We start from the raw sequence: 23,230 nt of genomic DNA, 5'->3' as shown, positions 1-23,230 counted from the left end.
ATTTTTTTAAAACATTTAATTTATTACAATTTACATATTCTATATTTCATATATATATATATAATATATTTATAATACATATATATATACATATATTTTTATGTATTATTCTATAAATCTATTCAAATGTATCATTATTATTGTAGTAAATATTCAAGCCATGCTTTTCCATTTAGATAGTATGTGTCTTTATTTTTTTTATAGTTGTTATTTATAGATCCAATACATTTATCAAAATGATATGAATCCTCAAAAATATTTGATTTGAAAACTGTTACTTCATTTGGCCAAATTCCATCTCCACTAAAATAATATTTTTTTTCTAATTCATATAAGCACAATGCTAAGTAATGTGCAGAATATTCCTTTTGTGAATATTTTTTATATAACAAATTCAATGTGCAATCAATTTTTGATCTAAAAAAATAATATTGAATGTTATATAAATGTTATATATAAATTTTTATGTTTATTTTGATACTTAGAATTGATTTTCCGAAAATATCTTACAAATATATTAATACTTAATATTAATACTAATTATATTTAAATAAATATATTTTATTATTTTTAACATCTGTTTACCTTGGATACAATACGATATGAATATTTTGACATATATCTTCTACTGAATAATATTTCTTTAAATATTGTATTGATTTAATAATCATTAACAAGGGAACACATTTCCAATAAGGATGTTTTTGAATTACAGACAATAAATTAATATGTTTTCCAAGTTCATTATGAAAAACGTATAATAAAAGCTTTTTTTTAGATTTTAAATTATATTCTCCTTCTATGAATCTAAAATATAAATTATTATCAAAAGATTGAATTGAAAAGAATTGAATTGCTCCGCAATTATTAATGAATTTTATTTTCTATTTGATTAAAAATATATACATATATATATATATATATACCTGAGAAAAATTTCCTTTGATGATAAATATATTTGAATATTTGCATGGTCTAAACAATTTAAATATTTCATATAATATAAACGCTTCTTGACTAATTTGTGATAATAAATTAATTGTAAGAATCGTGGATGTTTTGACCATACAGCTAATTCTGTATTATTTTCAAAATTTTTATATATTTCTAGAAATTTTTTTTTTTTCATTGATAAACATTTTATAAAAAAATAAGAAAACTGATATGGTATATCTAATTTTCTGTAAAGGTCTATTAATTCTTTCACTTTATTTAAATCATACAAGAGAATACGAGGATATATATTTATTAAATCAAATAAAGTTTTTTCTTTTATTTTAATTTTTTTAAAGTCAGTAATCATTCCCTCAACATTATCCACATCTATATTGAAAAGATATGAATTTTTTATTATCTGCAAAATATATATTATATCATATTTATACTTACATTAAAAATTTTTTGTAAATTTATACTTACAAATTTTTCATCAAAATTAAATTTATGTTTCAATATATGTATTATATTCATCAGTTCTGTGAAACTTTGATATTTTATCCGCTTATTTTTTAAAAATATTTCATTAGATAGTTTTAAATAAGATGTTTTATAATATATCATACATTTTTTATAATAATTGCCTATTTTCATATGTTTTTCAAATGTTTTAAAATCATTAATAACATTATCATTAATTTTTATACAATTATTAGAAAATATATTTTTCATAATATTTACTGTATCAGGTATATTATTTATTTTTTTAAATGTTTTTACTCTTTTTCTCATTAATGTTGGAAATCTAAAATACAAAATAACCATAATTAATAATAATATATATAAATTACATCTATATTTATAATTATAAAAAAATTATTTGAATAAAATGTAAATTTATTATGAATATAATATGTTTACGGAACATACCGGTAAATATGACTTAATTCTACAGAATTTATACCCAATTCCTTAAGTATAAAAATTCTATTTTTCATGATTATAGGATCAAGTACCAAGCATTGCATTAAATAATTAATTTTTTCTATATTTACATTCATATGCTAATAAAAAAAAAAAAATAAGAAAATGAATGATATAATTATATAATTCAGTAATATTATTTAAATGTTCTCTTTTAATATACATACCTTTATGGTATTACAATTCTGAATAATTTTTGACATTGATATTTTATTAATAAAATTATTTTCAATTTTAACATTTTTTTTAATAATATTATGATCAAGTTTTAATTGTGTTTTTAATATGTCATAAAATTTTTCTTGCGTTGAAAAAGATGAAACTAATTCTTTAAAATGTACCATGACAAATTTTCCTATATATTTTTGTTTAAACATTGTATTTTATATTCATATTATAGATATATTTTTTTTTTATAGAAATAAAATATATTTAAAATAAGAGAACTTATATGTAAAAGTAAGGTTATCATACTAAACAATAAAACACTTCATTTTTATTCATTTAAATATAAAATAAAATTAGAATTCATTTATTTACCATATTTTAAATCTTATTATTTTATGCATTAAAAAGAAAAAAAATTATATTTTGTGACAAAATTCTTTTTTCATATTTAAAATATAAAAAAAGATTATTCAAATACATTCATAAACAAAATATATCGAGATGAGATATTTTATATAAGATTTTTCAGATCCATTTTCAAATATAAATAGAATATATGCATTGTATATCATTAATTAATTGGTTCTTTTTAGCGGGAAAATTTAATTTTAAATAATATTCTAATTAATAAATACGTATATACAAATAATATAAAAAATTATTGTAAATCAAATTGTAATTGAATAAATTAAAATAATTTAACTTTAAATTTATAATAATTTATTTATATATATTTATAATTTATTTAAAGTTAGTTTTTATTTATTTATCAAACTAATCAAAGTAAACAAATTATTGTTTTATAAAATTTGCATTTAAGATATTTCAAAATTAATAGAAAGAATAATTTAATACAATTTAAAATAATAAAATTGTAAAATAAAATTTTTCATAGGAAATTATAATATAATAATAATTATCCTTTTTTATAGTTTTATTTTAAATGAAATCTTTCTTCTTTATTACTTCCGTTCAGCACATAGGAAACGTAGTTTCCACCATTTTAACTTTCTTTCATAAAAGGGACTTCTAGGCTCCATCATGAGGTATGAACTATTCAAAAATTTTTAATTACATAAATACGTAGATTCAAATCTAATTTATATTTATGATATTATTAAAAGAATATGTATTGTTGAATTTAATACATCATATTTTATATATTTAATATTTGTTAATTTGTTGATAATTGACCACATGGTTTTATGATTATGTTTTTAAAAACATAATCATAATTTAATTTGAATTAAATCATAATTAAATTTGAATTATTTTTTTTTACACAAATTTGATTAAAATAATATTTTAGAATGATACTAAATGTCAATATGTTATTTCATAATATAACCTCAATATATGTTTCAGTTCTTTAAAACTACAAAAGAGGCTTGCAGCTTCTGTTATGCGATGTGGTAAAAAAAAGGTTTGGTTGGATCCAAATGAAATCAACGAAATTGCAAATACAAACTCACGTATGATAATTTAAAAATTAAATTTTGACATCATAATTTTATACATGTTTAATATTATTAAAATATTAGTTTTATTATCATTATTTTTAAGGTCAAAGCATTAGAAAGTTAATTAAAGATGGTCTTATTATTAAGAAACCTGTTGCTGTCCACTCTAGAGCTCGAGTTCGTAAAAATACTGAAGCTAGACGTAAAGGACGTCATTGTGGTTTTGGTAAAAGAAAAGGTACAGCAAATGCTCGTACACCGCAAAAGGTAAAAATTTATAATTATTGCTTTAATAATTTGACATATTCAAATTATTTATTCTTTATGTGCCCAAATTATAATGTATTTAATATGAGATATATTTTTTTATAGGATCTATGGATTCAAAGAATGCGAGTTCTGCGTAGACTGTTAAAAAAATATCGTGAAACAAAAAAGATAGACAGACATTTGTATCATTCCCTATATATGAAAGCTAAGGGTAATGTATTTAAGAATAAAAGAGTTTTAATGGAATTCATTCATAAAAAGAAGGCAGAAAAAGCGAGAGCCGAGATGCTTTCAGATCAAGCTGAAGCACGTCGTACTAAAGTTAGAGAAGCGCGTAAACGTAGAGCAGAACGAATTGCTACGAAAAAACAAGAATTGTTACAATCTTATCAACGAGAAGATGAAGCTGCAGCAGCGCAAAAAAAATAATCTAACAATTTTACAAATTATTATATAAATAAAATCTAAAAAAAATATCAATATTTTTATTCCAATCTATTCGTTTTTTTCAATTTTCATTTAAATATAACGTACGCATATAAAATATGCATTAATATTTTTGTATATAATATTTTTTAATTATATATTATATATAGTATATATATTTAACTAAATATATTAATTATATGTGTATATATATATATATATATATAATTGTAAAGTTAATTTGAATTCTTAATAATATGATTATTTCCTCTGAAAAAAAAAGTAGAAAAAACTAAAAATTTATTTTTAAAATTAGTATAAAATTATATCCACAGATGGAAACACTTATTATGTACTAAAGTAAAATATGGCGAAACTGTCGAGTACATAGTTAGAAATTATCTAAAAGTAAAGAGTTCTTTATTTCTCAATAACGCACATTCTTAATAAATACATATAAAAAAATAAGAATAAAAGAATAAAAGCTACTTGTTTCAAATACGAGATACTTCAATAAAAAATTATTTCGTTATAATGTTATTGAAAATAAAGCAATAGGTTAGTGAAATGAATTTAATATATGTAAAATAATACAATTTTGAAATAAAAATATTGTATGTATTAATATATAATTTAACAAATTTATTACATATTGTACATTTATAAAGTAATTTATATGTTTTGAGAATAAGATTATGAAATGTTAAATAATTATTTCGTAATGTGCTTTGTGAAATTTGAATAACGTAATAAATCAATATGTCTAAAAAGTAAGTTTAATTTCTTGATGTGTAAATTGAAAATGTGTTTAAATGAAATTTGATATAAATAAAAAATATAATTTATTTTTTAATTTAATATTTACAAATTAAATTGTGTACATATTAGAGATATAAATGTTTTATATATTATAAAATTTATTTATATATTAGCTTCAGAAACATGTAAAGTATATGTTTGATATCAAGTTGGAATTATATTTCAATTATAATTTTTTTTATTTTATATATCATAATCATTTTTATAATGAAATATTTTCAATAAAATTAATATTAAAATTAAAATTATATATTAATAAATAATTTATAAATATATGCATTTATGTATGTAAATTTTAAGATAAATTTTTAATTTTTTAAAATTGGTTTTTTCAGCTGAATATTTCTTATGATTAAGAAAAAATACAAAGATCATGAAACAAGAGGAACATGTCTGTAAATATATGTAATTAATAATTTATTATTTCTTTCTTTCGTACAATTTTCATATATAATATATTAATATATTAAAATATTATATATATTATTATATATATTATAAATTAAAAATTAAATTAAAATTAAAATGAAATTAAATTAAAATATTATTAAATTTAATTGAAATATTTATATAATTTATTTACAGAAATTTTTGAATTGAAAAAACGAACAATTGCATCAAGAACAATGACCAACAAAAAGGGAAATATTTCTGAAAAATCACGGGAGGAAATAAAAGCAGAACGTGAAGCAAAAAAAGCAGCTAAAGCACATGCTAAAGCAAAAGCCAAATCTAGTAAAATATTAGAAGATGTCTCAAATGATAAATCTGCTTCTCTGAATAATATTAAGAATAAAAACAGCAATGAGACATCAAAAACTACAACTAATGAAAATATTGAATCTGCTGAAGTGTTAGTAGTCAATAAAACTACAAATATATATGAAAAAAGTTCAATATCAGAAACAAGTAATGAAGGAAAGAGCAAAGCAGAATTACGTGCTGAAAGGAGAGCAAAGCAAGAAGCACAAAGAGCAGCCAAGCAACAAATTTTATTAGAAAAAAATAAAGTTAAGAGTAAAGAACAGAATAATAATGATAAATCTGTAATAACAGAAACAGTTAAAAAAATAGTAATGCCTATAAAAACAATTGAAAAATGTAATACACATGAAATAAATCTTTTCAAACATCTATATCACGAAAGAGAACAGGCTATTGTAAATGTTCCTTTTGTCAATTCAAATATACATCCAGCAATAATTAGATTAGGTACACAATATGCAAACAAAATAATTGTTGGTAGCAATGCAAGATGTGTTGCACTTTTAGCTGCTGTTAAGCAACTTATTTATGATTTTGAAAGACCACCGCAAGCTGATTTTATTAGAAGTCTTGAAGCAAATTTACAAGAATCTGTAGCTTACTTACATTATTGTAGGCCATTAGCTGTGTCAATGCAAAATGCAATGAGACATTTAAAATGGCAAATGACACAATTTCCTTCTTCATTGTCTGATGTAAATGTAAGTCAATGTTTTTTTTTTAAACTTTAGATATATTTACATGATTTTTAAAATAATTTATTTTTAAAATAAAATTATAATGAAAAAAAATTATAAATTTTAGGCGAAAAACAAATTAAGTACTGCAATAGATACTTATATTCGAGAACAAATAGAGCTAGCTGACAAGGCAATATCAATAACTATTCAAACTAAAATATCTAATGGAGATATTATTTTAACTTATGCCTAGTGAATATTTTATTATTTCAAAATTATTTTAAAATTATTTTTACATATTTTGTATATTTATAATAAAATTTGATTGTTTTTAGTTCATCTTTAATACATAAAATATTGTTAGATGCACATACTGCAGGTAAACAATTTCGTGTTATTGTTGTGGATGGAAGACCATGGCTGGAAGGAAAGGAACAACTTAGACGTTTATCAAGACATGGAATTGAATGTTCTTATATTTTAATTAATGCTTTAAGTTATGTAATGTCTGAAGTAAGTAATTGATAATTTTATTTTTATTTTATTTAAATTTTTATTAAGATTATTGATAATAATAATTATTAAGGTAAGCAAAGTATTCCTTGGTGCACATGCAATTCTAGCAAATGGTGCAGTAATGTCAAGAGTTGGAACTGCTCAAGTTGCCTTGATGGCAAGAGCTTTTAATATTCCAGTCTTAGTAGCTTGTGAGACTCACAAATCTTGTGAACGTGTACAAACAGATTCTATTGTTTATAACGAATTAGGTAAGTAAAACTTTATATTTGTTCTTCTATTTATTGATTTACTATTTAATTCTATAATAATATTATTTATTTATATTTTTTTCTTTCTTTCTATCATATTTATAGGAAATGCAGATGAGCTTGCACAAGATTATAAAAACGGTATGCAAAAATCATTATTATCGAACTGGAAAACAAAAAAATCATTAAATCTTTTAAATATCATGTACGATGTTACACCAGCCGATTTAGTAACGGCAGTTGTTACAGAATTAGCTATTTTACCATGCACTAGTGTTCCTGTGATTTTACGTATTAAACCATCAGAAATTTAAATTTCATTAAAAATTATTTTTGTTGTTTTAATATTTGATATAGCATTCAAAAAACAGTATAAAATAGTATAAAATATCAATCATTGTGTTCTTTATTTCTACATATGCAAATTAATTTTAAATAAAATTAAATTAAATTATAATACATCAAAAAGAAGAATTATAGAATAATATAAAGAATATTCATCATAACTTCTTTTTTTTTACATGCTTTAAAAATATATTTTATGTACAATTGTATAATATATTATGTTGTGTACTTTAAAATAAATTTTTAAAATATAAATTAAAAATATATTTTCTTCATATTTTTATATATATATTATAATTTTATAACATATATATATATATATAAATAAGATTATATTTTAATTAAAGTTTTCAAATTAAAATTAAAGAAAAGAATTGATATTGAAATATGTGAAATTTTTTTAAATATTTAAATCTTAAAATAGAAAAAATTAAATAAAAAATAATATAATATAATATAATAATAACGAATAATTAATATGAATATAATATGTCTCACGAAGATATAGAATATGAATATAATATATTTAGAGTATATATTGAGTTAAAGATAATATATATAGAGTTACAAAATAAAATGATGTGCAATACTTTTTCTATTGATTTTAACAATCATCCAACTAATTATTTTTGAGTCATATATGTTATTGGTTCAATATAGAAAACAATTGAAATATTAATAATGATTGGAATTAAAATTTAATTTAAAATTATATAAATTATAAATAAATAAATAAATTATAAATTAAAACATTTTATGAGAAAGTATAGAAATCTCTATTTCTGAATTTGATTATTTATATTATATTTATATAGTCGATTTGTAATTTAATTGATTGATATTGGCTCAATTCCCTGAAAAATTGTTTTTAATTTTTTCTAGTTTTACATTCTTAATGTAAAAATAAATTTTTATTTTTAAAGCTATTAATTATTATATAATTAATTATTAAACAAATGATTATTAAAAACTTGAGTTTTTCTCTTAAAGTTTAAATAATCATTTTTTAATGCAAATAATTACAATATTATTTTGTAAATAAAATATTAAAAATCTGAAAAAATATTATATGTATATATATTTAAAATTTATTTTATAATTTATTAAGTATTAGTTTAAAGTTTCTTAAAAATTAACATCAAATCCAATTATTTTTTAATTGAATTTTTGAATTGAACTTTCTTTTTCTCGAATTTATTTTACAATTTTATATGAATGAAATTTAGAAATAATAAAGAAATAATATAATAGAAATAAGAAAAACATATCACATATATATTTTCTTTATTATATTTATTTATATCTTTATTTATATTTATATATATTTTACATATATTTTCTTTATTTTTTAAATACATTGTAAATTAAATTTTTTAATCAAAATTTTGATGTAAATCGTAGTTAGTAGTTTAAGATCGACTGATTAATTTAATTTTTTAAATGTTTTCATTTTTTCTCTCTTTAATTTTTTTATTTCTTTTTTCTCATTTATCTTTTTATATTCATTTTTTCAACTCTTATTTTTTGTAGTATTTGTGCTATTAACTCTTATTTTTTAAAAGTATTTCTTCAATTGAATAAAAAATTTCAATTTTATATTATTTCGTTTTGAATAAGATGGGCGTGTTTTTGATACATTTTTGATACTGCTAGTAGCCTATATAATTTTAAATTTTATATTAATTTTATATTTTAATATTAAGATTTAAATTAAAATATTTTATAATTATCGTTGAAGTATACTAAACAATAATGAAATTGATAAACATACAATTTAGTTTTTTTATTTTTTATTATAAATAATATATGAGAGATTTTTTAAAATAATGTAATAATATATATGTGATATAAAATTAATAAATACGAGTAATATAAAAGATCAGAAAATTGATAAAGATCTATTTTATTTTATTTTATATAATATTTAATAATGTATTTAATAATACATTTATATAATTCTATTTTATATATATAATTTTTTTATTTAGTTTTTAATTTTTTTTTTAGTTTTAAATTCTTTTATTATATTTCAATATTTTTTAATTTAAGTATATTTTATTTTAAATTTCAGATTTATATTTCTTAATTTAATCTTAATTTAAATAGTTTTTATATTAAATTAATTATAATTTATTCTTATATTTTTAATTAAGATTATATTCTTGTAAAACTTGTATACATATAAAAATTTATAGTTGAAGTATGTTATATAGTTATTCATTTCAATTTTTACACTGTGTAGTAAATACAGAACTGTACTGTTCCAGCCAATCAGAAAATTACTAGTTTAATAGTGAAACAAATCAGTGCATATTATAATATTCATGTATTATAGTTAAAAGTCAGTGATAAATTGCGTTTTATTGACAAAAATGCATTATATAAATGCATATAAACATACTTGCATTCTTTTATTTTTTGTATTTATTTGATCATTTGTTATCATTAACTTATATTATGAATTTCTAAATTAGAATTTGAGCTAGGTTATTTTATTTTATTCATATATTTTATCGTAAAAATTTGATTTTTTTATGCAGACAAATAATTGAAATTTAGAAAAAAAATTTTTAATGTAACAAATTATATTATTTATAAAACATGAAATAACATATATATATAATAAAATATATAATATGAAATTTTATAAGATGTATCTCGTTAATAATATGAAGTATTATGAAATGATGGATAGATGGCGTTATATTGCATGATGTTTTCAAATGTAAATTTCTTTTCCGACAATTCCCTTTCTGTTACTTGTACTGTTCGCTGATAAAAAATTCTGTCGAAAAAATGCAAGTCTGATTGTTTATCTTCTAATTTATATATTCATAAAAATATCATACATATTGACTGATATGTCAAATCTATAAATTTATAATAATAAAATCATGTAATATCATATATCTTCGAAGAAGAGCATTTTTATCATTTCTGTGTTGACTTTCATCAACTGCCAATAATCTTGATGACGCCATCAGTATGTTTAAGTATATATAGTGATTTTCTTCCTGGTACTATATCAGGGGAAATAGTGAATGTATTTAAGTGTAGTAGGGATTTGTACATATTATTTAGTGAATTTCGTTAAACGTTTTATGTTAGTTGTAATTTGATATTGAACGTGAACAAACATAAGTCAACGTATTTAATTTTGCATTTAAATAGCAAAAATTATTGAACTATATTTAATTTTGATTTGACATTTTGTTTATATATATTTATATAGACAACGTTTAATAACTTGTGTGTTATACATAGCAAAAAATGACAGTGAATAAGGATCTAGAATATGAACGAAGCAAATGTACATTTCAACCTATTGAATTAACGTATTTCTTCGATGGTAGTCCAGAAAAAACAATAGAACGTCGCGAACGAGGTACAATTTAAATTTTTTTATATGTATGAAGTTAAAAATCTATGCAAATTTTAATTTTTAATTAAAACTTCTTAAAGATTTTCGTTAAAAAATAATTTAAATTATTTATAAATAACAAAAAAATTAATAGATTTTATTTTCTTAAAATTTTAATTCTAATAATTATTTGATGAGATGAAATAGATAATAATATAAATAGTTTGGAAATAGAATTAAAAAGTATTAAAAAGTATTTTTTTTATAATAATATAAATACTTTGGAAATAGAATTAAAAAGTATAATCATTAAATATTTATAATGTTTTCTGTTTATATTTGAATTTAATATTTATATTATATTTAATTGATTAATAAATAATTGAAAAATGTAATTTTCATTGAATTATATAATTTTCTTTTATTAATTGAATATTATAAATTAAATGCAAATTTGTGAAAATAAATGTTTATTTTTTTTTTAGTAAAATATTATCATATATAATTTATATAAAAGCATACGTACAATATATAAAATATATATATATAGATTTTTAAATGAAAATCTGTACATAGTAAAATCTCATTTAATATTATTCCAATTAATGACTGATGTAATATAATGGTTTTTTCCGAATTCTAAAAAAAGTAAATATTTTTTTATTTGATATTCAGTTTTGATATTCTGTCAAAAACTAACGATTTAATAGTAAAAAATTAAATATTTCAAAAAATTCATAATCTTTGAATACAAAAATAAATTTTTATATATATATATATGTACATATACGTTTTATAAGTAAAGTAAAAGTAAGTAAAAATTAAAATGAAATTTCTTTTTATAATTGAATATTTTTTTATTCTTATTTATTATATATTAAAATGATTTATTGTTATTTCATTTAATGTTTTATCTTCTATGAATATATCTTGAGTAATTTTGAGATATTATTATATATATTTTTCATTATATATATATTTTATCTGATACTTGTTTTTTAATTTCAAAATGCTTTAGTTCAATTTTAAAATGTATATCGATATGTAATCGATATTAGATTTCATTTATAAATATTAAATACATAATTATATTAGATGATTTTGCAGAAATATAAAATTATGCATTTAATATTTTAATATCATAAAGTTAAGTAAATAAAACAATAACATAAATGAAATTACATATTATGAATCTTTATCCATCTTTATCGAATTTTTCCATCGATAATACATTGCTAATAATTAACTCTTAACGATCGGCTGTCGCTTTCTCGTAATTATTTTTTTTTCTTTATATTTTACTTTCTACACTTTCTAGTTAATTTTTATTTTGGTATAAGCTATATTTTTATTTTCATATATTTTTCTTTTTATTAACTTTTCTGGATTGAATGGAATTATATAAATATAAAGTTTTAATATCTAAGCAAAAGATGATTTATTTAATGACTTGCAAAAAATATGTGAATATTAAATTAGTAGGATTAGTAGGAAAATTATTATATTTAATTTTTATATTTGATTTTTTATGCTTAATTCTTATGCTTTATATAAATTTTATTATTATATATATATATATATATATATATATATATATAAAATATTTTTCCTATTATTTCTTTTTTTCAATAAAATTAAAAAATTAAATCTATAAATTTAAATTTTTTATAATGTAAAATATATAAAATTTCAAATTATAAAAAAATTTTCAAAAATACGAAAATTGCAAATTTCTGATAATTTCAAACAATATTTTTATATAAAAACTTTTTTAAATATCTTTTAAATATCTTTTAAATATCTCTAATATTGATATTTTAAATTAGCAACAATATTTTAAATATGTATTTTCTTTATCATATATAATTTTTATATATATATTAATATTTATTTTATATATATATTTTATATATATTATTATATATATTATTATATATATATTTTATATATTATTATTTATATATATTATTTTATATATATATTTATATTATATATATATATAAGACAAAATTATACAGAAATATAATTAAAATATTTTTTTTTTTGTAATTTAAAAAAAGATCTAAAAAAAGAATTTTCTTCGCTATTTTTGATGATGATTTTCAAATAATTTTTAAAACAAGAATTTGAATAATTTTTATTTATGCATACAACATTATTTAATTTTAGTTTTCGAAATATTTGCAAAAAAAATATTGCTATTAATAAATAAAATTTATTATATATTCTTTTATAATATGCATATACGTTCGCAGCTGCATAAACATACGATTGTACTTATCTATTGTTTTTACAAACATATCATAGTAGGCAGCTTAAAATGTATAACAACTGAATCAATCAAAAAGCTATATTATGGATTATAATGGACTTGAAATGAAATTCAAAATGGATGAAAATAAAATATAAAACAACTCTTGAATAATTAATTAATAATCGAAATTAAAATAATAGCAGTATTAACATTATATTTGATATCTATCATTGTTATTTTATATTTTATTATTATTTTTTGCATTTTGCAAATTTGAAAAAGATTAAGTAATATCTTTAAAATTATTGATTAGATTTTTTGAAAAGATTGCCATAGATACTCAGTAATACTAGCGATAATTATTATTTTAGCGAATTATTTTTGTTCCAATATTAAATCAATTCAGATCGAATTAACACAACAATTATATCGTGCTCAAGTTTGATATATATTGAGGTTAAGATATTTCAAATCTATTACAATTCATGAAGAAATAAACTTTTAACTGGTTCAACTTTTACGTGTTATCTTAATTTTATTACTATTACCATATATACATATGTATACATATATTTATAAGCATTTTTTGCTTACTAAAATCTATAATTTTATATTTTATTTTTAATTTTATAAGAATATTAAGAATATTATATTTCTAGAATATAGAATATATATTAGAATATATATTATTATAGAAATTTCTTATTGATTTCGATCAATGAATAATCATCGACAAAAGATTCCATATTTAATAATATAAGTCATTTTGTAATAAGAATATTAAGTGTGCGTTAATTGTTTTGACAAACATCGATATTTATTTTTCCTCCTTGAATTTCTTGAATTCTTAAATCGTATCTTTATTTAAACATTCGTATTAGATTTCATTGCGAAATTAATGCTGCTTGTAATTTAATATGCTATTTAATATAAATAATTATTATATTAATATAAATAAATACAATATACGAAATTTTGCTTGAAAAATAGCAATTTTTTTAAAATATTCTCGAAAGATCAAGCGGCAATTTTATATATATATATAAGTTAATTAAAATATTGTTTTCTAAAATATATTTAAAAATGATCAAAATCTTATCTTTATCTTTTCTAGATAATTATATCTTATATTTTATATTTTTTTAATTATAATGTAATTATATGTTTTAAAATGTTAAAGTAATTATTAAATATGTAAATAATTTTTTATTGTTCTTTTCAAAGACATATTTATTGATATCGAAAAAATGGCACAACTGGATTTAATTAAAATTCTTTTCGATGATAAAAAAAATCGCATATTATGACTTTGATTAAACTCTTTTTTTAATTTTCATTCGTTCTTGAATGGTAAATCTTACTTTATTAATTAACCATTAATTATAATTACATAAGTTATTCTCAAAGATATAACTTGATAATAACTTTCAAATTTTTATCTTTTTTTTTTTTTTGAAGTTTTCTATAAAGTTTTATTGCTATTAATTTCATACATATTACCCTTATTACGAAACGAGTTGAGTGAAATCAAACATGTTTTTCTGTTGGACAATATTTTACTTGCTGATTAAGATCAATGTGAAACTTCTATAGAAAAATATGCTTCGAAATGAAGTAAATTAAAAATTATATTCAGAATATTAATATTATTAATATTGTTTTTGGAATATCTTTAGAATATTATAGATTTATAATGCAAAGTAGGTTTAATAAAGTTATAATGATATATATATATAATAAGGTTTATAATGTAAAGTTTAATTGCTTATAATATAATATATAAATCTCAATTAATATTTTTTTACATTAACTTTTGTATTGATTTCTAGAATTTATTTTTTAAAAGATGTTTTGAACATCTTATATATCGCTTCAAAACTTAAAACATTTTTTAAATAATCACGCTTGAACTAATGATTAATTATTAAGAAAATTGATTCGATTAAAATTCAACATACTATTTCTTATGTATCAATAATATATTCTGAATAATAATTATAAAAAACTTATGAAAAATTTATGTGATATCTTTTTTTACGTTTTATTATATATTCTACGTTCTTCATTATATATTTTTAATATATATTTATTATATTTATATCATATCTTTTATTATTTTCTTTTATTTTAATCTTTTTTGTTTAATATATATAAATAATTTTAATTGCATTAATTGTCTGTCTTTTTAATTTTTTTTACTTTTTATATCATTTTATCAAAACGATTATGTTTTTAAAATATAATATATATATATATATATATAATATCAATATATAAAAGAAAAAATAATATTTTTTTTTAAGAAATCCATCTTTTCATATTATTGTCCATATTATTATCCATATTCATTGTCGTTTTGGTTTGAAATATATACATATATATATATATTAAATAAAAAGTGTGAACAAAATTTTGCAATTTTTTAAAAAATTGTGTAAAAAAGTAATATGTAAAGAGAAATTTGTATGAATACATGTAAAAAGAATTTTTTTAATTATTTATTTCAATTCTTAAAACTCTTGAAAAATTATTTAATTTTAGATTCTATATTTCAGAAACAAATTATTGATTATACCGTGAAAAAATAAATTAAAAATAGTAATAAATTCATTTGATTCGCATATTTATTTAATGCCTTTGCATAAAGATATTCTTCAAATCTTCATAAATGAATATCTATAAATAAATTCTATAAATAAATCCGTGAATCCTAAATGAAAAATAAAAAAAAATAAATTAAAAAATGGAAGAAAAAATTTGAATTATAACAATTTTCCATTATTTATCAATATTTATAAGTTACATGCTATTTATAAAATATTATAAATGTTATAAATAATAAATCAAATATTATAAATATTATAAATAAATTTACGAAATTATATAATCGTATATTTATATAATTATTTGCAATTAATATATATTTGAATAAAATCTAACATTTTTATATAATATTGAGAAATTCATTATGCTTATTTTTTTACGAAATAATTTATACAGAGTAGATATAGATACAAAATATAGTCATACCATTTCAAGTATTCTCATTATTTACTGAATCCATTACATTTACAAATAAATTCTAATGAATGCAAAAATTGCCTAAAAGCATTAAAATTGAAGTAAATAGAAATAGAATAAAAAATTACAAAATACTTGTTTCAAAATCGTCATCGATGTCTTTAAAGATCTGAAGAGAAAACTCTTTTATTTTTTTACTATAGAAAAAATTACTTAAAGTTTTAAACTTTTTAACTACGCATTCAATAATTTCGAATCATTTTAACAATTGATGTGATAAAAAATTTTGTTCATTATATACAAAACATATAACAATTTATTAATAAGATATTTAACAAAAGATAATATATTTAAGAAAGAGATTGCAATTTGAAAACATCTATGCAAAAATTTAATTTACATTGCAATTTTATGTCCTTTTCTTACAGATATAAAAATTTACTCTTATGCAGATAGGCTTCTATTAGGTGAGGTGGGGAGTATTAAATGGAATTAGAAACCTTTCATTTCTGGGTTCAATCTCTACACGATTAGATTTTATTGTAACGATAATATTTTAATATTCGAGATAAAGATTTTTAAAATTCAATTTCTGATATAATTATACATTATGATAAAATTTTATATCAATTTTTAAACTTTTATTTTAATACATTTTAATAATATGTATTATATAATATTATAAATGCAAATTTATAATATAATAAATTATCGTTTCTTTATAAAAATTAAATAATTTTATGTTTTTTTTTCTTCTATATATTTGTTATTTGCATATAAAATCAATTTTATTAAATTAAATTAATATTTAATTAATTCCATTAATAATAATTAAATTATTACAAATGATTAATAAAATATACGTTATTTTGATGTAGTTATAAATTATAAATATAGCGTTATTTGTTAATTTTCTATAAATTAATTGACATTTTTTTTCTTTTTTTTTTTTTTATTATTTCTTATTATATTTAATATTATCTGATAAAATAATATTTCTTTTGAATATGCATCTTATTTATTTTTTAGACTTATATATTATATTATATATTATAAAAAATACAATTAAACTTTCAACATTAAGGTCATAAAATGGAATATCAAATAATGAATATTATATTTGTCTTTTTAATACTTATTAACAATAATATATATATATATATATATATATATATATATATATATATATATATATGGGAATAACATAAGTGTCAGCTATTTTTTTCAATATTCATTGCAACAGAATATTATTATAAGATATATTTATGTAAACAAAATAAAGCAAATATAAACATTGTAATAAATATTTATGAATCATAAATATATTTATGAATGAATTTTTATTTATTACTTATTTTTTTCAATATTTATGAATTTTTTATTTCATTAGTGATGATTTAAAATGACATATATTAGAAAGAAAAAACATTTATGTATTTAAATGTATTCTTTAAATCGGAATCTTTTTTAAATTCCAAGAAAACAACTTGAACTTTTTGGAATGTTAAAAGAAAAGATTAGAAAGATGTTTATTGTTAACGTGAATTATAAAATATTCAAATTTGCAGTTTTTCAAGATTTTTGATCAATAATTGTAATAAATCTTTTAAATTTTTCTAGTTTTTGTATATATTGATTAATTTCAATGAAAAATTATGCATGTACATAATTTAATTAAATTTATACGTTTAAAATTATAAACTCAAGCAAAAGAATTAAAAATTGAAATTTTTTCTTTTACAATTCTGACAATAATAATTTAAAAAAAATTTTTTATACATTATTTATTAAATTAATTTTTTTAATAAAAAAATTCAAGTTGTTTTCTAATTTTAAAAAAATTATTCCATTATTAAATTTCATTATTAAATTCCATTCCATTATTAAATTAAATTTTAAAGGATATATGAGTATTTTTTTTAAAGAATAATTTTTATAATAATTTTTAATAAATATTTATAAATAAACATGACATAAATAATATAATAAATAAAGAAAATAAATTTCGCATAATTTTCTTTTTTATTTTATTTTTATATTTTATAAAATTTATATATATTTTTTTAATAAAATAATTAATTTTAATTTTCAGAAAAGTATTTTTTAAGTGATCCAGAATTACAAAATAATATACCAGTAAAATATAAAAGTCATAAAGAGATATATGAAGATGCTGTACGAAAAGTATGTAGAGTTTTATATAAACTTAGAAAATTGCAAGAAACAGGAAAAGCGGGTATGGATGATTTTACGTAAGTTTTTTTTATTAATACAAGAATTATTTGTATTTATATTAAGTAATATTTTATTTGTTCATATTATATATGATATAAACGAATGAATGAGTAAATAAATGAATGAATGCAATTAGCATATGTTGCGAAATAACAGAAACAAAAATAAAACAAAATAATTAAAAAAAAAAATGATAATTATTTGATGATTATGATAATAATGATGATTACAATAATAGTGTAATCAAATATAAATGTTTACTTGTAATAGAGATTATATCTAATATAAAATATCATTTTTTCAATATTTTTATAAATTTTAAAGTAATAAATAAATTTATACCAAATATATATAGCAAAATAACATTTTTAAACATTTTTCAGTCATATTTTTGGAGCTAAACTTGGATCTGCGATATTAAAAGATGGAAATCCACTGGTATTGCATTATGCCATGTTTTTACCATCTATTATGGGACAAGGAACTACAAAACAACAAGAATATTGGATAACTAGATCTTGGAATGGTGATGTTATAGGAACATATGCTCAAGTAAGATACAAGAATTATTAAAAGATGAAATTTATGACACAATAAATTTAAGCTTTTTCTTTTGTTTTAGACTGAATTAGGTCATGGAACATTTATCAGAGGTTTAGAAACTACAGCGATATACGATTCTAAAACAAAAGAATTCATTTTGAACAGTCCTACTTTAACGTCTTATAAATGGTGGCCAGGAGGATGTGAGTACAATTTTATAAATAATAAAAGTGAAACGTAAAATGTTATATATATTGAAAATTTATTTATAAATTTAATTTCTAGTGGGACATACTGCAAATCATGCGATAGTTGTTGCACAATTATACACACAAGGGGAATGTAAAGGTATTCATCCCTTTATTGTACAATTAAGAGATGTGAATACACATGAACCCTTACCAGGTATGTAAAAACTTTAAATATAAAAATTATTTAATTTATATTTTAGAAAAAATCTAATAAAATATTTCTTTTTAAATTATTATTTACATAAATTACAATTAATTTATAATTAATCTTTAGGTATTAAAATTGGAGAAATTGGTATAAAATTGGGAATGAATGGTACCAATAATGGTTTTCTTGGATTCGAAAATTTCAGAATACCACGAGAGAATATGTTGATGAAGAATTCTAAGGTAAAAAAAAAAAAGAAAATATATTTATTTTTATTTTATTTTATAAAAATTTTATAAAAAAAAACAGTTCTATTTCTTTTTTCATTAAAACTAAATTTTATCATTATAATATAATCTTATAAATAATAACGATAAAATAATTTTTCTTATTTTTATATCTTTTTTTTTTTCGCTAAATCATTTTTCCGGTGGCAGTGAACATCAAGGTAATATTCTTATATTTATGAAAATAGAACTGTGTATAAATTGGAATTATCATTTGAAATTATAATATTACATTTTTTATTATAGGTTTTAGAAGATGGAACATATGTAAAAGCATTGAATGATAAATTAACATATGGTACAATGGTATTCGTTCGAGTAGTGTTAGTATATGATATCGTAACTTATTTATCAAAAGCTGTTACTATTTCGATTCGATATAGTGCAGTGAGACGTCAGGGTCAAATAAATTCGGAGTAAGTCAAAAAATAATTATATATTCGTATCTAAAACATTTTCTTATTGTGCTTTTCAAAAAATATAATATTATTCTAAATGTTATTATTTTTAAATGAATGCAAATAAAAATTTTGTTGATAAATTATTTTTATCGAAGACAATATTAATTTGATATTTTATTAATAAGGAAATTTACAAATTTATATTTATATTTTTTTTTCTTTTTTTTTGTTTTCAGAAAACCTGAAGTACAAATCCTTGATTATGTAACACAACAATACAAAATTTTTCCTCATCTTGCTACATGTTTTGCATTTAAAATAACTGCTAATTGGATATGGGACATGTACAATGTTATCAATGTTGAAATGGATCATGGAGAATTAGATAGATTACCAGAGGTACTAATTTTATATATAATTTTATATCTTTTTTATTGAAAGATTTTTTTTTTTTACTTTATTAATTTTTTTTGTAGTTACATGCTTTGTCATGTTGCTTAAAAGCAGTTGCATCTGCAGATGCAGCAACTGGAGTAGAACAAGTTCGATTATCTTGTGGTGGACATGGGTATATGGATGCTAGTAATCTTCCAGCAACTTATGGTTTAGTGACAGCTATCTGTACCTATGAAGGAGAAAATACGGTTTTACTTTTACAAACAGCTAGATACTTAATAAAAGTATGGAAACAAGCTGTTAATGGCCAAAAATTACCAGTTACTGTACAATACCTTTCAAATGCAGCAAAAAAAATACAACAACGTCCTTGGAGCAATAATTTGGATTATATTGCTGAAGCATATTATACGGTAGCGGCAGGGTATAATTTCTTTAAATATATGAAATATTTAATAAATAAATATAAATATTCTTTGATTTTTTTTATAAGATTCTTATTTTTTTTAGAATTATACGTATAGCAACGGAAAATATGGATCGTAGAATACATAATGGCATTTCTGCGGAAGATGCCTGGAATCAAACTAGTATCGAATTAGCTTATTGTGCAGAGGCACATTGTCGAGCTTTCATTGTAAAAACATTCATTGAAGGTGTTAAAGGAATAAGTTCGATTAGCGATCAACTAAAACAAGTATTATTTCAACTTTGTGAATTGTATGTCATATATTGGGTATTACAAAAACGTGGCGATTTTCTTCAAGTAAGTTAATTTTTTTTGTACAATAAAATTAATTACTATTAATAAAAACAAATTTGAATTTAAAATTCTTCATTATCTTTTTTTAGTTTTGTTCTATGAAGCAAAATGATGTCCAGATACTTCAATCACGTTTAGAAGAATTATTGATGGCAATCCGTCCAAATGCTGTGGGTATCGTTGATGGTTTTGATATCTGTGATGAAATTCTTAATTCAGCTTTAGGCGCTTATGATGGTAATGTTTATGAACGATTATACGCTGAAGCCATGAAGAGTCCTCTAAATCATAAAAGCGTGAATGAATCTTTTGAAAAATATTTGAAACCATTTCTTAAAAGCAATTTATAAAATGTTTTTTTTTACATTTTAATTTAAAAAATAATTTAAGCGAATTATAATTATTATATTTTATATATGAAAAATTTAACTTCTCCAAGTTTTTTATAATTAGCTTCTATCAAGTAGCTAATTATTATAATATATATAAAAGACTTCTTTTTATTGAAAAATATTCTTATATATTATAAGACAGAAAAAAGAAATCATCGTTATAATCATTTTAATATCGATTTCTAACATATAATAATTGTAATATATGTGCAATGTTAAAGATAATTTTATAAACATTTAATTTTTGTTGAATATTTAATGTTTAAAAAAAAATATTTTTTACAAATATCTTTATAATAATTATCAATATTTCATAGAGATTTTATTTTTACAAAAAATTTTTTAGGAATGTAAGATTATTTAGGAATGTATAGATTACTCAATAAAATGTTTTAGATATGTTATAAAAAGAATGATATTTTCTATACAATTTTTACAATTAATAAAATTATATTGAAATATAAATTGCCTACTTTTTGGACCTGTAAATGCTTAAAAAAAATTATATTTTAAAATTAGATTTTTTCATACGGCAAAGTGTTTATTTACAGAATAGGAGCGATGACATACAATATTGTTCATTATATTAACATAGTGCAATTATTGTTAATTTCTGTTAATAACGTGTCATTAACATAAACGCCCGCAATAGAAATAATTGAAATAATTGTTCAAAATTAAAATGAAATTTGTAAGATTCAATGATATCGCTTTGGTATTATGATTTTCAATTAATTCATATATTATAATATGTCCAATAAGTCGAGTCAATATTTGCAAATGTATACGATGATTCATTTACATAGAATTTAAATATAAAATCGAAAATTATTTTTCTAAATACATTAATCTAGTTATATTTTAGAATTACTAATATAATCAATATAAACGTAATTAACGCAATAAATATTACAAAACATATTTTGAATAATTTAATCTGATAATTTGACACTAAATAGCACGTTTATTACATAATTAATAATAATTCTCAACTATTTTATATCTAATATTTTATTTATCTGTATTGATTCGCTCATTGGACGTTTATTATAAATTTTAGGAACTTTGGAATCGTTATATTAATATAGACCAAAAATATAAAGCAATATAAGAAAAAAATCATAATTTAGTCTTTTTCATCAATAAAAATGGGCGATATCTTTTTTATACAAATACATATATGTGTATATATTTGTACATATATTCATATATATATATATATATATATGCATTGACCATGAATATATAATATATATTACATATATATATACATATATATATATACATATATGTACACATATATAATATGCATAATGTAGAGTTTTGAGGGCAATTCAAAAGAGGAGGAGCGGAGGATACACAATAGTTATTCTTAAAAAATAATATTGTTAATTATATTGTTATCATTATTAATTATATTCATAATTTTAAAATTATTTGTCCACTTGGCCTATGGGTTTATGTCTAATATTAGACAAATTTCTCACTACTATAGCATTTTTAAGGAATACATCCTCTTATAAAATAAGATTTTATTACAATTAATATTTGTTTCTTG

At 18.7% G+C, this 23,230-nt stretch overlaps 4 protein-coding genes across 6 annotated transcripts; 3 read left to right on the top strand and 1 right to left on the bottom strand.

Moving 5' to 3' along the window:
- Positions 1 to 79: 79 nt before the first annotated feature.
- LOC102654768 (transcription termination factor 5, mitochondrial) lies at positions 80 to 1,934 on the bottom strand. Its single transcript, XM_026445620.1, has 6 exons — positions 1,867 to 1,934; positions 1,678 to 1,741; positions 1,420 to 1,500; positions 927 to 1,354; positions 586 to 807; positions 80 to 417 (listed from the first exon to the last, which is right to left on the bottom strand). Exons 1-6 carry the CDS (start codon positions 1,932 to 1,934, stop codon positions 138 to 140), a joined length of 1,143 nt encoding a protein of 380 aa, XP_026301405.1. The 3' UTR covers positions 80 to 137.
- Positions 1,935 to 3,026: 1,092 nt separating this feature from the next.
- LOC724186 (60S ribosomal protein L19) lies at positions 3,027 to 4,306 on the top strand. Its single transcript, XM_006559188.3, has 4 exons — positions 3,027 to 3,134; positions 3,454 to 3,560; positions 3,652 to 3,815; positions 3,921 to 4,306. Exons 1-4 carry the CDS (start codon positions 3,130 to 3,132, stop codon positions 4,245 to 4,247), a joined length of 603 nt encoding a protein of 200 aa, XP_006559251.1. The 5' UTR covers positions 3,027 to 3,129; the 3' UTR covers positions 4,248 to 4,306.
- A 211-nt stretch (positions 4,307 to 4,517) lies between these two features.
- LOC724123 (translation initiation factor eIF-2B subunit delta) lies at positions 4,518 to 7,669 on the top strand. Of its 3 annotated transcripts, none has more exons than XM_006559190.3 (7): positions 4,518 to 4,802; positions 5,399 to 5,458; positions 5,649 to 6,529; positions 6,633 to 6,760; positions 6,844 to 7,021; positions 7,095 to 7,275; positions 7,381 to 7,669. In XM_006559190.3, exons 3-7 carry the CDS (start codon positions 5,690 to 5,692, stop codon positions 7,587 to 7,589), a joined length of 1,536 nt encoding a protein of 511 aa, XP_006559253.1. In that variant the 5' UTR covers positions 4,518 to 4,802; positions 5,399 to 5,458; positions 5,649 to 5,689; the 3' UTR covers positions 7,590 to 7,669. The 3 variants fall into 3 exon arrangements, with proteins under 3 accessions (XP_006559253.1, XP_001119855.2, XP_006559252.1); XM_001119855.5 differs by having other exon boundaries at positions 4,519 to 4,802; positions 5,399 to 5,468; XM_006559189.3 differs by having other exon boundaries at positions 4,519 to 5,014; positions 5,399 to 5,468.
- Positions 7,670 to 10,369: 2,700 nt separating this feature from the next.
- LOC552757 (probable peroxisomal acyl-coenzyme A oxidase 1) lies at positions 10,370 to 22,137 on the top strand. Its single transcript, XM_026445408.1, has 12 exons — positions 10,370 to 10,603; positions 10,885 to 11,005; positions 18,349 to 18,508; positions 18,875 to 19,043; positions 19,114 to 19,237; positions 19,320 to 19,439; positions 19,560 to 19,675; positions 19,967 to 20,136; positions 20,358 to 20,520; positions 20,598 to 20,941; positions 21,028 to 21,283; positions 21,370 to 22,137. The coding sequence occupies exons 1-12, from the start codon at positions 10,592 to 10,594 to the stop codon at positions 21,628 to 21,630; spliced, it is 2,016 nt and encodes a 671-aa protein (XP_026301193.1). The 5' UTR covers positions 10,370 to 10,591; the 3' UTR covers positions 21,631 to 22,137.
- The last annotated feature ends 1,093 nt before the right edge of the window (positions 22,138 to 23,230 follow it).

The sequence above is a fragment of the Apis mellifera genome, linkage group LG15, assembly GCF_003254395.2.
Source record: "Apis mellifera strain DH4 linkage group LG15, Amel_HAv3.1, whole genome shotgun sequence".
NCBI classification, from domain to species: Eukaryota; Metazoa; Arthropoda; class Insecta; order Hymenoptera; family Apidae; genus Apis; species Apis mellifera.
The sequence above is the reverse complement of the archived record's forward strand: the minus strand, read 5'-3'. Positions and strand labels throughout refer to the sequence as shown.

Coding starts and splice junctions, on each gene's coding strand:
- LOC102654768 (XM_026445620.1), bottom strand. CDS start 1,934: ATGAAAAATAGAATTTTTATACTTAAGGAATTGGGTATAAATTCTGTA. Junction 1,742..1,866: donor GAATTAAGTCATATTTACCG/GTATGTTCCGTA, acceptor TTTGTATTTTAG/ATTTCCAACATTAATGAGAA. Junction 418..585: donor CATATCGTATTGTATCCAAG/GTAAACAGATGT, acceptor TTATTTTTTTAG/ATCAAAAATTGATTGCACAT.
- LOC724186 (XM_006559188.3), top strand. Junction 3,561..3,651: donor AATTGCAAATACAAACTCAC/GTATGATAATTT, acceptor ATTATTTTTAAG/GTCAAAGCATTAGAAAGTTA. Junction 3,816..3,920: donor ATGCTCGTACACCGCAAAAG/GTAAAAATTTAT, acceptor ATTTTTTTATAG/GATCTATGGATTCAAAGAAT.
- LOC724123 (XM_006559190.3), top strand. CDS start 5,690: ATGACCAACAAAAAGGGAAATATTTCTGAAAAATCACGGGAGGAAATA. Junction 7,022..7,094: donor TAAGTTATGTAATGTCTGAA/GTAAGTAATTGA, acceptor ATAATTATTAAG/GTAAGCAAAGTATTCCTTGG. Junction 7,276..7,380: donor TATTGTTTATAACGAATTAG/GTAAGTAAAACT, acceptor TCATATTTATAG/GAAATGCAGATGAGCTTGCA.
- LOC552757 (XM_026445408.1), top strand. Junction 19,440..19,559: donor TACACATGAACCCTTACCAG/GTATGTAAAAAC, acceptor ATTAATCTTTAG/GTATTAAAATTGGAGAAATT. Junction 20,521..20,597: donor AATTAGATAGATTACCAGAG/GTACTAATTTTA, acceptor TTTTTTTTGTAG/TTACATGCTTTGTCATGTTG.